At 36.6% G+C, this 12,593-nt stretch overlaps 1 protein-coding gene across 4 annotated transcripts in view; it reads left to right on the top strand.

Moving 5' to 3' along the window:
- The window catches only part of SLC44A1 (solute carrier family 44 member 1), a 198,827-nt gene that overhangs the window by 112,642 nt on the left and 73,592 nt on the right, over positions 1-12,593 (top strand). For all 4 annotated transcript variants that reach the window (XM_010353308.2, XM_010353307.2, XM_010353309.2 and 1 more), the window contains 6 exons: positions 2,883-3,052; positions 5,013-5,102; positions 7,758-7,897; positions 9,371-9,557; positions 11,123-11,288; positions 12,117-12,273. In XM_010353308.2, the coding sequence (XP_010351610.1) occupies positions 2,883-3,052; positions 5,013-5,102; positions 7,758-7,897; positions 9,371-9,557; positions 11,123-11,288; positions 12,117-12,273 (910 nt within the window). The remainder of the gene's footprint in view (positions 1-2,882; positions 3,053-5,012; positions 5,103-7,757; positions 7,898-9,370; positions 9,558-11,122; positions 11,289-12,116; positions 12,274-12,593) is intronic.

Below are 12,593 nucleotides of genomic sequence, written 5' to 3'. Positions count from 1 at the left end.
CCTCCTAAATAAAAATGAAGGATTTTCATTTTGAAAGTTATAGTCATTCTCTCTTAAAATCATCTATTCTCATCCTAAATTTGAAAACAACAACAACACTGAACATATTGGGCATCCTGTTCCTATATAATTTTGTGTCATCGATTTATGGGTGCCCTCTTGCATGATGATGATGATCTGAAGAGACTTGCAGAGTACTTACTCCTACTCTTTCAGCTAACCAATGGAGAAAGTAAGAGAGAGAGATGGAGTTACAGGCAGGGTGCAAGATTAGAAGAATTGGGGTTTTTATAGTTACCTGGCAGGAAAAAGAAAACAGGAAAGCAGGGCTGAGAAAAATAGTGGGTACTGAAAACAAGAAAAAGACATCAGTATCCTTAAGTGAATATATTTTATGTTCAAGGTTAGAGGCAAGTAAATTAAATAGACACTAAATCACAGATGATGGGGTAATAAATAGAGGATGGAGTTATAGATAATCATGAAACAGAGAGGATTTTAGTGTTGAAGGATAGACAACCAGGCTTTAGTTTAAAAATATGGTTAGAAGAGTCCTTAGGCAGAGACACTAACTTGCAGAGATAGCATCTAGACAACATCAGAAAAGAAGTTTCATCATGCAAAGTTGTTAGTCTAAAGGTTTCTGTCACAAATCAGCTTCTATTGACTTAGAAATTTGCAGTTAATCCTTTTTGAGTCTCATAATATTTTTAACTAAATCTACTTCACTTAAAGGTATTCTATAATTTAATATCTTTTTGCATCATTTGTGAAGCACTTTTTGGTTAAAAAAACAATGACTTGAATACCTATAATTCAAGCATTTCTTAGAATGCTCTGGCTTCCTGTGCTTTCTGATACAATATCAAACCTTTGGCATTAGCTTTCACTAATACCATTTTGGAGGTTTACACAAATACACAGGGATGCAAGAGGCAATTTTTAAAAACAAATATTCATGTCATATTGTTATGTCATCGTTTTTGGATATATTTACTAAAGCAAGACTAAGGCAAAGCTAGATCTTTAAAATTATATTATTTTAATGTTCCACCAAATATGACAGCATGGAAGATGTCACTTATTCTTACCACCAATGGTGCTCGTTTACTAACATTTAAAGGAAACTGATACATAGTGTGCTTATATTCTTACTGGAAAAGAAACATTGTTTTTCAAGGAAGGAAACAAGGATAGTGTTTTGCTTCAGGTCATACGAAGTTGCTTTGCTGAGATTAGAAACCTTGTAGTGCCCAACCATGTAATTTTATCCACTCATTGGACCAAAATACAGTGCCAACCAAGAATGAGAACACATTTGTATCATTCCAGTCAAAAACGTAGTTGTAGCTGTAACTTAAAGTTCTATGAACATATTTTCATGGATACCATTTTTTAAAAAGTTACAAGAACAATTCTGGAAATGTGGGATTCATGTTAGCGATGGCTAAATTTTAACATAAGGCACGTATAAGTGTGTATGTATGCATGGACATACATATGGCTGTCTTAGAATTCCAGTAAATCACAACCAAAGGCATATTCATAGTTCTGTGTTTAAAATCTCTCATTGATTAGTGTATACTATCCTCTCAGAAGTTGAGGATAGTGTATACTATCCTCTCAGAAGTAGAACCATGTTGTAACAAACCAGATTAATGTCACAGTTTACACATAGCTGTAGTCTTTCACAAGTAAAAGCTTCAGTCCATATAAGCCTAATATAAATGACTAAGTAATTGGTTATTTTACGTCTTTTTAGACACAGATAACCTTAGATTAATAGTGACTGATGAAAAGAAAATAGCCCAGAATTATGTGATCTTAACAAGTCCACTATGTCTCACTTTTTAATTATTTTCTGTTCTCATGATTATGTGTAATCTTTTTTTTTTTTTTTTGAGGCAGAGTCTCGCTCTGTCGCCCAGACTGGAGTGCAGTGGCCAGATCTCAGCTCACTGCAAGCTCCGCCTCCCGGGTTTACGCCATTCTCCTGCCTCAGGCTCCGGAGTAGCTGGGACTACAGGCACCCGCCACCTCGCCCGGCTAGTTTTTGTATTTTTAGTAGAGATGGGGTTTCACCGTGTTAGCCAGGATGGTCTCGATCTCCTGACCTCGTGATCCGCCCGTCTCGGCCTCCCAAAGTGCTGGGATTACAGGCTTGAGCCACCGCGCCCGGCCGATTATGTGTAATCTTTTATGCAGAGATATCACATTAGATATACTTTTTCCCCTTCTATTATTACATTATAAGCATTTCCATATATTACTACTCATGGTTACTATTTTAAATAGCTGACTATTATGCTGTTTGTTGATGTCTCAGGATGACTTTGTTTATATGAGAGGTATTAAGCTTATGCTGTAAACACCTTTATTAATCTGAGATTTTGTATGCTGTTTTGTTAGAGGAAACATTCTATTAATGGTGGCACATTTCAAGTAAAAGCATGTGCTTTTTATTTTCAAATCGCTTATGGCAAAAATTCATTTTCAGTTCAATAAAGTATGTGTTTGTAAGCTTTGTCATCTGCCCCTTGACTGGTAGATGTGCAGGCTAAGGAGTTTTAAGTGTTTGGTTTTGCTTTTGGTAGTTCTGTGTGTGTATGTGTGTGTGTGCGTTTCTTTTCAAAAGGGGAGGGTAATGTCTTCTGTTGGAACATGCACTCCACCCTCTTTGATAAGGCTTGTGGTAAGATTTGCATCACTACCCATGACAGTCATCCTCATAGCATTAAGCACACAGCTCTTAGCTCCCATAATGATGCGTGGAGGGTGGAGTGTATTGCAGCCATATTCACCTTTCATTTGTGTGTTTGATGTGGCATTTATATTAAGTAGGAGTAATTTTTTTTCTGATTTTTTTTTTCTTGTGTCACCAGTGCACCTATTCCATTCTTCCATCGCTGTGCTCCTGTGAACATTTCCTGCTATGCCAAGTTTGCAGAGGCCCTGATCACCTTTGTCAGTGACAATAGTGTCTTACACAGGCTGATTAGTGGAGTAATGACCAGCAAAGAAATTATATTGGGACTTTGCTTGTTATCACTAGGTAATTGTTTTTCTCATTATTAGCTATTGCATAGTATTGCAGTAGAAGACTGTTTTGTCTTTTAGCCAAAATATGAATACAACTGGGGATACTTGTAAAATGTTTAACTTCCCATAGCCAAAATCGTTGTTTCAGATTATATATAGTTAAGAATATGTACATATAAGTATGTATATATATCTGAAACTCATTCCCTTCTTTTCTTCTTTCATTGGAGAAAACTAGTGTTTTCCCAAACATTGGTTACTTAGTCCACAGCTACTTTAATATGATAGCAGGAGGCTTCTTTTAATGAATCAACAACCCTCTGTTTTTAGTTATGATTCCTAAAAGGTATATTTACTTATACAGGAGGTGACATATTCTCTTATATATTCCCATCTAAGAATATAGATTTCTGATAGATTAATTTTGAAGTATGTAATTTCCTTTTCATTGCTGCAGTGCATAGTATCGATGTATTGCTGGAAAAATTAGGAAATCTCCACCTATTAGCCACTGAGTTTTCTAGTCCATAAATAGATAATAAATCAAATAAAAATTTTATTTTCAAGATTAAAACTCCCTGTATTATTCTAGAACTATATGTACCTTATCAGAATGTATAGGCCTTCTTAGTTGGGAGAAGTAAACTATGGTAGGAACCAACAGCTATTTCATTATATAAGTAAACTTAGTATTTATGCCTGTTAACAGTTATAGCCATTGAGAAGATACAAGCTGTATTTCCGTCTTTCCTGTCATTAGAGAGTATTTTCTTTTTGCTTAGGTAGTACTTGACTCAATTGAAATAATGCTGTCCATATGAAAATCTATTTCTGTGATATTTGAAAGGCTCCCATCTGTTTTTGGTTCCTGTACATTTATTGCAAAAGTGAGTACCTTAATAATGTTACCTAGACACGAATCCCAACCATTTATTTGGCTTTGCAAGTGGCCCAAAGTAACTTGACTCTTAGTCTAGCTTTATATCAAAATTATTTGGTTTTTGAAATAGTTGAATACTTTAACCACAAAACTAAAAATCCAATTAAAAATAGTGCCAATAATGTTAAGCCATCAGAATTCTATTTTTTATTAGAATGATTCTCTTTTGAGGCTTAAGTATGTAATATAAACTTAAAAAATCTTTGTTCATTTTTTGTGGAATGGGCCTTTAGATAATTAAGACATTTATAAATTATTATTTCAGAAATGTAATTCCCATGCAAGGGTTAAATCTTTCCTTTCTTCTTTAAGATTTTTACTCAGGATTATAGCACATGGGATTTAGCTTGGGGCAGGTAGAATAATTGGCTGTATAACTCAAACAGCATTGCTCCTTTTTGAGGAAGGTCTCCTCACCTGGGACCCCCGACCTCAGTTGAGAAATTAGACAGAGGAAGTTTGGCCATAGTAGGCTTCAGGATGTTACTCCACAGGGTCAGACCATCCTTTGGAGTTCTAGAGGGGAAACAGCCAGAAAAGGATAAGATGCCATTTAGCTTCTGGACTGTCAGAGAAGTTAAGTTGGTCCTGAAATACATAGATTACTCAATAAAGGGTAGCGCCTAATTTAACTGATCTCTGTCTATGTGTGGTAATTTTTCTTGTCACCAACATGACATGTCATTCTCTACACTTTGTGTGCTGGCATGTATGTTTGCATGTCTGATGTCTTCCCCGTGGTGAATCCACAACAGTCCTGTGCTGTTTTTGAGTCACCATGTGCATTTGCATGTATTTTTTTCTGTAGTTTCTAAACCCACAGTTAGGTGACTCTGGTTTCGGGTGATGCTATTTAAGTGGTACAAGTAGCAAAGTCAAATACAACAGCAGCCAGTTTCCTTCCTTACCTAATGTGGTCAATAGCAACAGATTATTTCCCTGGGGAAAAAAGCAACCATCAAAAGGGTTTTCTTTGTATTTACCTGTGTTTTCAAATAATATTCTATATGTTCTCTATTTATCTTCCCTGCAGTTCTATCCATGATTTTGATGGTGATAATCAGGTATATATCAAGAGTACTTGTGTGGATCTTAACAATTCTGGTCATACTTGGTTCACTTGGTAAGCTATTTATTTCTTTGTTTTCATGGTACTTAACTACTTTGGTAGAAAATAGAAATATAAAGAAGAAAATAAATTTTATTTTCACATGCTATATCTTCAAGGAAGACTGTTAATTTTTGCCTTAAAATTTCTCATAATTCTATTTGCCCCTCCCTTCATTTCATCACTGTTGGCATTTGAAGTCCAGACCTTTTTTCTATGCATATGTATATGAACATATATAGTTAAATTTTACCAGCTGAATATGAAACCTTTTAGTAATTCAATTTGTTCTCATTACATTTATAATCTTCACTGGTATGTTTGGTCTTACTGTTCTCATCTGTTCTGTCTTTCCTGAAATTCTTTAGACTACTGTGATTATTAAAGTCAGAAATAAGATGATATATGTTGAGTTCTCCCCTACCTCCCTTAAATTTAGCATAAACTTTGCTTCCTTTCATCCCCTACTCTCTTCTGCTCCCTCCCACTTTTTGCCCTTGTTAAATAGTCTGAGCTTTTGTACTAGGGTTATAATTAAAGTTAAAATATTATTTTCACCTGCTGTATCTTTTTAAAAATCTTGTTTATCTTTGCCTTAAAAAGTTTTATGATTATATTTACATTTACGTTTTCCTGGACTAGTTTTATTAGGCACTACTTGTCCTTCTTCTATAAAGTAGTGCAGAACTGCTAGTAAGGAAAACTAAATCAGTTATTTGGAAATAAATTTGAAGAGATTTTCCTGAATGTAAAGGAAAATTACCAAAAAAGTAAAATGGTAAGTTAGAAGATGATAGCAGAAGAATAAACCGTGACCTTAGGAGAAAAGAAAACAGTGGAACAGGAACAACAATCAAATACAGAAATAAAAAATTTCAGAATTAAAAAGATTCCCCCAAAAGATCATAGGCAAATTTAATTATGATTCAGAATTAGACAGAACTTTAAAGCTCTAGATATTAATAGTGTTGTGATGATTAAATTAGATCACATCTATAAAGGACGTAGCACAGTTCCTAACACAAATTAAAAGTTTAATAATAAATACTGTCTACCATGGCTATTGTGAACAGCTTCCTCCTTGGCATCATTATTTCAATTTCATTCTATTTTTTTAACTTCAGCTTTTCTCCTATAATTCATTTCTGTTTCTAGGAAACATATTTTCTTCTTCCATTTTCTGAATATATTAAACATTTTTCCAAACAATTTTCTTGTACCTGCAAGACTTCAAAATGGAAACATTCCCCTTGCTCTAAAATGTTTTTCACCAATTTCTGGTAGTTTTGATTTGTTTCCTCCTCTTCAACAGATGGAAAATTTGTACTTGGTGTTTGCCAACAAATAGGTAATGGAATTTGTCTTTGACCTCATTCACTCTTGAGTGCAGATGTTGATGTACCTCGACTTTACTTCAGTTTTTTATCTCCCAGACATTTATCATATCAGCCACACACACACACATCTCTCTACTCTGAATTATCCAATTTTTTACTGTGACCTACAAGGCCTTACAGTATGGTCTGGTCCCCAGCTACCTCTCTGCCCACATCTCTACCACTTGCTGCATTGTTCATTGCAGTAGCCACAATGGTCTTCTTTCTCTCATACTAAGGATGGTTCTACCTCAGCCTCTTTGAACTTTGCCTGGAACACTCTTTCCTTAGATAGTATCATAGATTGCTCTCTGTCTTTGATTCCGTTGCTCAGTTATCATCTTACTAATACCAGTGAGGCCTTGCTTACCCATCATATATAAAATTGCAAAGCTTTCCCTACCCAAACACTCTATATCCTTCTTACCAGGAGATCATTTTTTCTTTAGACTTAATATATTGTATTTTTCCTTGTTTTCTTATTCCCCCCGCCCCCCCGCCGCCCCCACTATTACATAAGTTCCATGAGCAGCAAGAATGAGAACTCGGCTTTGTTTACTGCTCTATCTCTAGCTAGAAGAATAGGTGCTGTAGCATTCAAAATGTTTGCTGAATGGGTTGAAGGTAGGTATGTAAGCCAGCTCTCATATGTGGAGGTAGGTTTGTCTCCGTCTTCAGTCTGGTTCTTTGAATCTCTCAACTGGTGTTGGAGATTAAAAAATGCCCATCCCTAGCACCCACCACTATCAGAGGTTTCCTCTTTGTTCCTCCCTTTGGTGGGAACTGTTCTTTTGATTTGCATGTATTCATTGTACAAATATTTAATCAACTGCATTACTGTGTCAGTGCAAGACACAGAGATATCTGTGATGAGTACAACAGAGAAGATCCTTGCCCTCTTCAAGCTTCGTTGATGTTTTCTGTGATGCTTATTTCCTTCCTTCAGCCTCCTCAGCTTAAATGCTGAGGCTCTTTCTTTGTGATCAGTTCCTCTCAGGGGTGTATGTTTCTACTGGCTCGCTCTTAGCTTCATAGTCAATAATAAATAAATTTGAAGGAAGCTTATTTGATACACTGAAGGATTTATAAGTGCTTAATGTGGAGGGTGATAATAGAGTAATGGACACTTTCTTTATGCTGGCAAAAAGTTATCGCTACGTACTTCCCAGCCAAATGGATTGTCACTGCCTTAGTCCCATGATGATCTGTAGGAAGGGTCAAGAAAATTGAGAATTTATGTTACACATTTTCTTATGCTAATTGCTGCATTAAAAATTGGGTCTTTTGTCTCCAGGAGGCACAGGTGTACTATGGTGGCTGTATGCAAAGCAAAGAAGGTCTCCCAAAGAAACTATTACTCCCGAGCAGCTTCAGATAGCTGAAGACAATCTTCGGGCCCTCCTCATTTATGCCATTTCAGCTACAGTGTTCACAGTGAGTTTAGGCTTTGGTGTGTCTTTTGGTTTTGTGTTTTATTTGCAGGAGATCATTAATGGAGCAGAAACTCAAATCTAGCTTTTGCATTCCTGACCCTGATCTCCAGTAGATAATATCTCTGTCCCATAGTGTATGAAACATTAAAAAGTCTCCTAAAGGCTTCCCTCATGGATGAGTGCTATTTGATGAAACGTTTTTTCTACCCTGACTGCTTTTTGAGAGAGGATTTTCACCTAGAATATTTACATTACCATTTGCTTACAAGAACATATTTCTTACTGTCATAAGATAATTACTTTTTAAAAATGATTCCCTTTACTGCAGAAAAGTATGTTAAAAAATATATCATTTCATTTACTTGTTCACTAATTATCTTCCCATTTGTCTTTCAAACTTTTCATTTAACAATATGGCGTTATTTCAGAAATATAGGTCTGGTCAGGTACAGTGTGGCTTATGCCTATAATGCTAGCACTTTGGGAGACTGAAGTGGGAGGATCACTTGAGCCCACGAGTTGTAGACCAACCTGGGCAAGACAGTGAGACCCTGTCTCCATAAAAAATTAAAATCAGCTGAGCATGGTGGTGTGCACCTGTGGTCCCAGCTACTTGGGGGGCAGAGGTGGTAGGGTCACTTGAGCCATGATTGTGTCACTGCATTACAGCCTGGGCAACAGAGTGAGACCTTGTCTCCAAAATATATATGTGTATTTGTGTGTGCGTATGTGTGTGTATGTGTGTGTGTGTGAGATTTGCTGCTTAGGTATTAAGCAATAAAATTACCAATTAACATGTGGTTAAATAATTTATATGTATATCTTTGGTTCATCATTATCTTCTCTCTGAAAAAAGAAAAAAAAAAATCAGTCTACTTCTAAGAGCAACCGAAGCTTTTTATTGAGCATCAGAAACAAAAAATAAAGCCACCATAAAACCATTGATGCCAAAAGATATTTGTTAGTTATTGTTATACAGATATTACAACAAAATATGAATGAAATCTCATTTTAGGTACAGTTTACTGTGCCAGCTGCTGGAGATGGGATGTGGGGATGGGAGGAAGCAAAGGGTGAATCTGACACAGATCCCACTTTTAAGGAGCTATTGGTCTAATAGGGAAGATCGAAATAAAAACCTTATTTTTATGGTGTATCTGTTTAAATAAAGAGTCTCCTCCTGACTGACAATATGTTTTGATGCATAATGAGTGGCAAAGGGAAAAGGAAAAAAATTCTAGGATGTATTAATAAGTTGATAAATCCTTTATGTTTTGCTTTAAAGGACATTTGGTAACCGTAATATACAATTGACAATAAATATTGCAAGAGAGATACTTACTGCTAAAATATTATTGAAATTCAAAGAATGCTACCTCCAGGTTTGGGGGTGAAGGGTTATGTTAAAAACTTCCACTATTTTCGGTTTCTGTTTTCACTACTTACAATAACTGAAACCATTCTCTCCATACAGGTGATCTTATTCCTGATAATGTTGGTTATGCGCAAACGTGTTGCTCTTACCATCGCCTTGTTCCACGTAGCTGGCAAGGTCTTCATTCACTTGCCACTGCTAGTCTTCCAACCCTTCTGGACTTTCTTTGCTCTTGTCTTGTTTTGGGTGTACTGGATCATGACACTTCTTTTTCTTGGCACTACCGGTAAGAAGATATGCTTCTTTCTCTTAGTGACAAACGTGATTTGCATTCCACTATTTTAGAACATCAGAGAGAGGTAATTCTTCAGACATTTGTTGGTGACGGTCCAATAGCCATCATAACTTGTAGTGGTTATGGCTCTTCAACAACCTACTCCATATTTGTCTTTTTTTTTTTTTAGACGGAGTCTTGCTCTGTCACCCAGGCTGGAGTGCAGTGGTGCTCTCTTGGCTCACTGCAACCTCCGCCTCCCAGGTTCAAGCGATTCTTCTGCCCCAGCCTCCTTAGTAGCTAGGACTACAGGCACGTGCCACCATGCCCGGCTAATTTTTGTATTTTTAGTAGAGATGGAGTTTTACGATATTGGCCAGGCTGGTCTTGAACTCCTGACTTTGTGATCCGCCTGCCTCAGCCTCCCAAAGTGTTGGGATTACAGGCGTGAGCCACTGCTCCTGGCCCCCTTTCTTTTTTTTTTTTTGAGACAGAGTGTCTCTCTGTCGCCCAAGCTGGAGTGCAGTGGTGCGATCTCAGCTCACTGCAACCTCTGCCTCACAGGTTTAAAACAATTTTCCTGCCTTAGCCTCCCGAGCAGCTGGCACTACAGGTATGCACCACCACGCCTGGCTAATTTTTGTATCTTTAGTAGAGACAGGGTTTCTCCATGTTGCCCAGGCTGCTCTTGAACTCCTGGTCTCATGTGATCCGTCCACCTCAGCCTCCCAAAGTGCTGGGATTACAAGCGTGAGGTAGCGCGCCCAGCCCATATTCGTGATTTTTTAGAATATCCTAGCTATGTAAGTCTAGATCAGGGAAGGCCTGAAATTGCATTATAATTCTGAAATGATCATGAATTTGAAGTAAGTTCTGGTACTGACTCAGATGTTTAGATTCATTCTAAGATGAACCAATGAATGCAGTGTCACTCAGGAGTTACCTCAAATCCCAGGTATAGCCAAGGATATACTTACTATACTTACTTCCTTGAGATTTTCTAGTTTGGAAATGATCTGACCCTAACTAGAGCTCCAAGTGAGGATATAGTTCATAGTTAGACACTCAGACTTTCTTACAGCCATACCGAATATCAAAGGTTAAACTTAAATGGAACTAATTGTAAAGAGTATCATAAGGATAGTAAACTTGTATGTAACTATGTAACTTATCTGTCCATTCAGCACACGCACTTAGCAATTGAATATAATAATAATTTCTGTACTTTGCTAAGAAATCTATAATGATTGGATAAATAATAGGTCTTGAAAAAAACTGAAGTGTTTGAAAATTCATGGTTAAACTAAATAATTGGTAATATAAGAATAATTTTATCAAATAGAACAGCTTTTAAAAGCTTTATATGATGCCTCTGAGGACATCAAAATGCATAATAGTACAATTCTTAATTTCACAACTTTTCAAGTGATAGTTGTTTTTGTCCCTTTATGAAATAGCACACGGATCAGAAGGTTTGTGGCTTGGGGTAGAGGGGCCCTATTGCCTTCTATTTAATTGCCGTATTTCTGGATTTGTACTTTATGTGCTTCTTCTTTCCTCCCTTGATATTTTCCTAGGCAGTCCTGTTCAGAATGAGCAAGGCTTTGTGGAGTTCAAAATTTCTGGGCCTCTGCAGTACATGTGGTGGTACCATGTGGTGGGCCTGATTTGGATCAGTGAATTTATTCTGGCGTGTCAGCAGATGACAGTGGCAGGAGCTGTGGTAACATACTATTTTACTAGGTGAGAATTTGTTGTTATTAGACAACTCAAGTTCATCTGAGGGATGGTGTCCACAGGCTGGAGGGGAAGGGAATCAGACTGGGGCTGGTAGGAGTTTCATTTCTTTAATAAAATAATTAGAAGTGAATATGATAGAGTGTTATATATATATAGTTGATAATTCTGGGAGGTGGTCAAATGAAAGATTGTTGTTTTATTCTTTATAGTTTTCTGCAATTGTCTCAAAAAATTTATCGTGATGTCACAAATTGTGTTTAGCAGAAGAGTAAATCTTATAGTGGTGCCATACATACTTTTGCTTTGTATAAAAGTCCATCAAAGGACAGGTCTTTTTAGTTTGTTTAGACCGGAACAAGTGTGAGTTCCCTTCGCTAACTTTAGAGCCAAATATGAAAGCTTTAGGCCTCATAGTTTTCTATTATAATTATATGCCAAGTCTAAATTGAACATCTTTTTAAATTCTGTTTTCTGATTATGTGGTTAACCCTATAAGTATTCACTAATAAAAGCTTTCGGAGCACAGTTTTATTTAACTTGAAGTATTAGAGCATCAGAACCCCATGAAACCATAGAGCAATGACATTAATTTAAATAGCATGTGTGTAGCATTTGTAATAGTAGCATTTGTAATAGTAGCATTTGTAATAGTATCATTTGTAATAGTAGCATTTGTAATAGTGATATATCACTTGGCCATTTTGTCATAAGACAAAATAAGAATGATGAGCTGATTCCCCGCCCCACTGCATTGAACTCTAAACCATACCTGTGTTTCCATCCTGATCTAGGCTTTGTTTTAATTGTCTTTTTGGTCATTTTTTTAAATAGAGATAAAAGGAATTTGCCATTTACACCTATTTTGGCATCAGTAAATCGCCTTATTCGTTACCACCTTGGTACGGTGGCAAAAGGATCTTTTATTATCACATTAGTCAAAATTCCGCGAATGATCCTTATGTATATTCACAGTCAGCTCAAAGGAAAGGTAAGAGGAAAATGCATTTCTGTACTTTCTGTGGGCACATTCCAGACCTCAGTTCTGCATGTAGGAAAGCATCCAATAATGTTAAATACAAAGTTGTGTTTTCTTCAAAGTCTTTATGAGGCAAAATCTAGCCCTTCTCCCCTGTCTCCCACTCATGCGCTCCGTATGCTCTGGCAAAATTCATCCAATCCCTAGTTACTAAAAGTTTCCTGTGCTGCTCTTCCTCTCTGTTGACTCACATATCTTCCTTATTAGAACTTCTTCCCTATCCTTGACTGTGGGAATAACATGCATTTCAACATAGTTTAGCTCAAATTCTA

This window comes from Rhinopithecus roxellana, chromosome 16, assembly GCF_007565055.1.
Source record: "Rhinopithecus roxellana isolate Shanxi Qingling chromosome 16, ASM756505v1, whole genome shotgun sequence".
Lineage (NCBI taxonomy): Eukaryota > Metazoa > Chordata > Mammalia > Primates > Cercopithecidae > Rhinopithecus > Rhinopithecus roxellana.
This window is presented reverse-complemented; position numbering and strand designations above follow the sequence as displayed.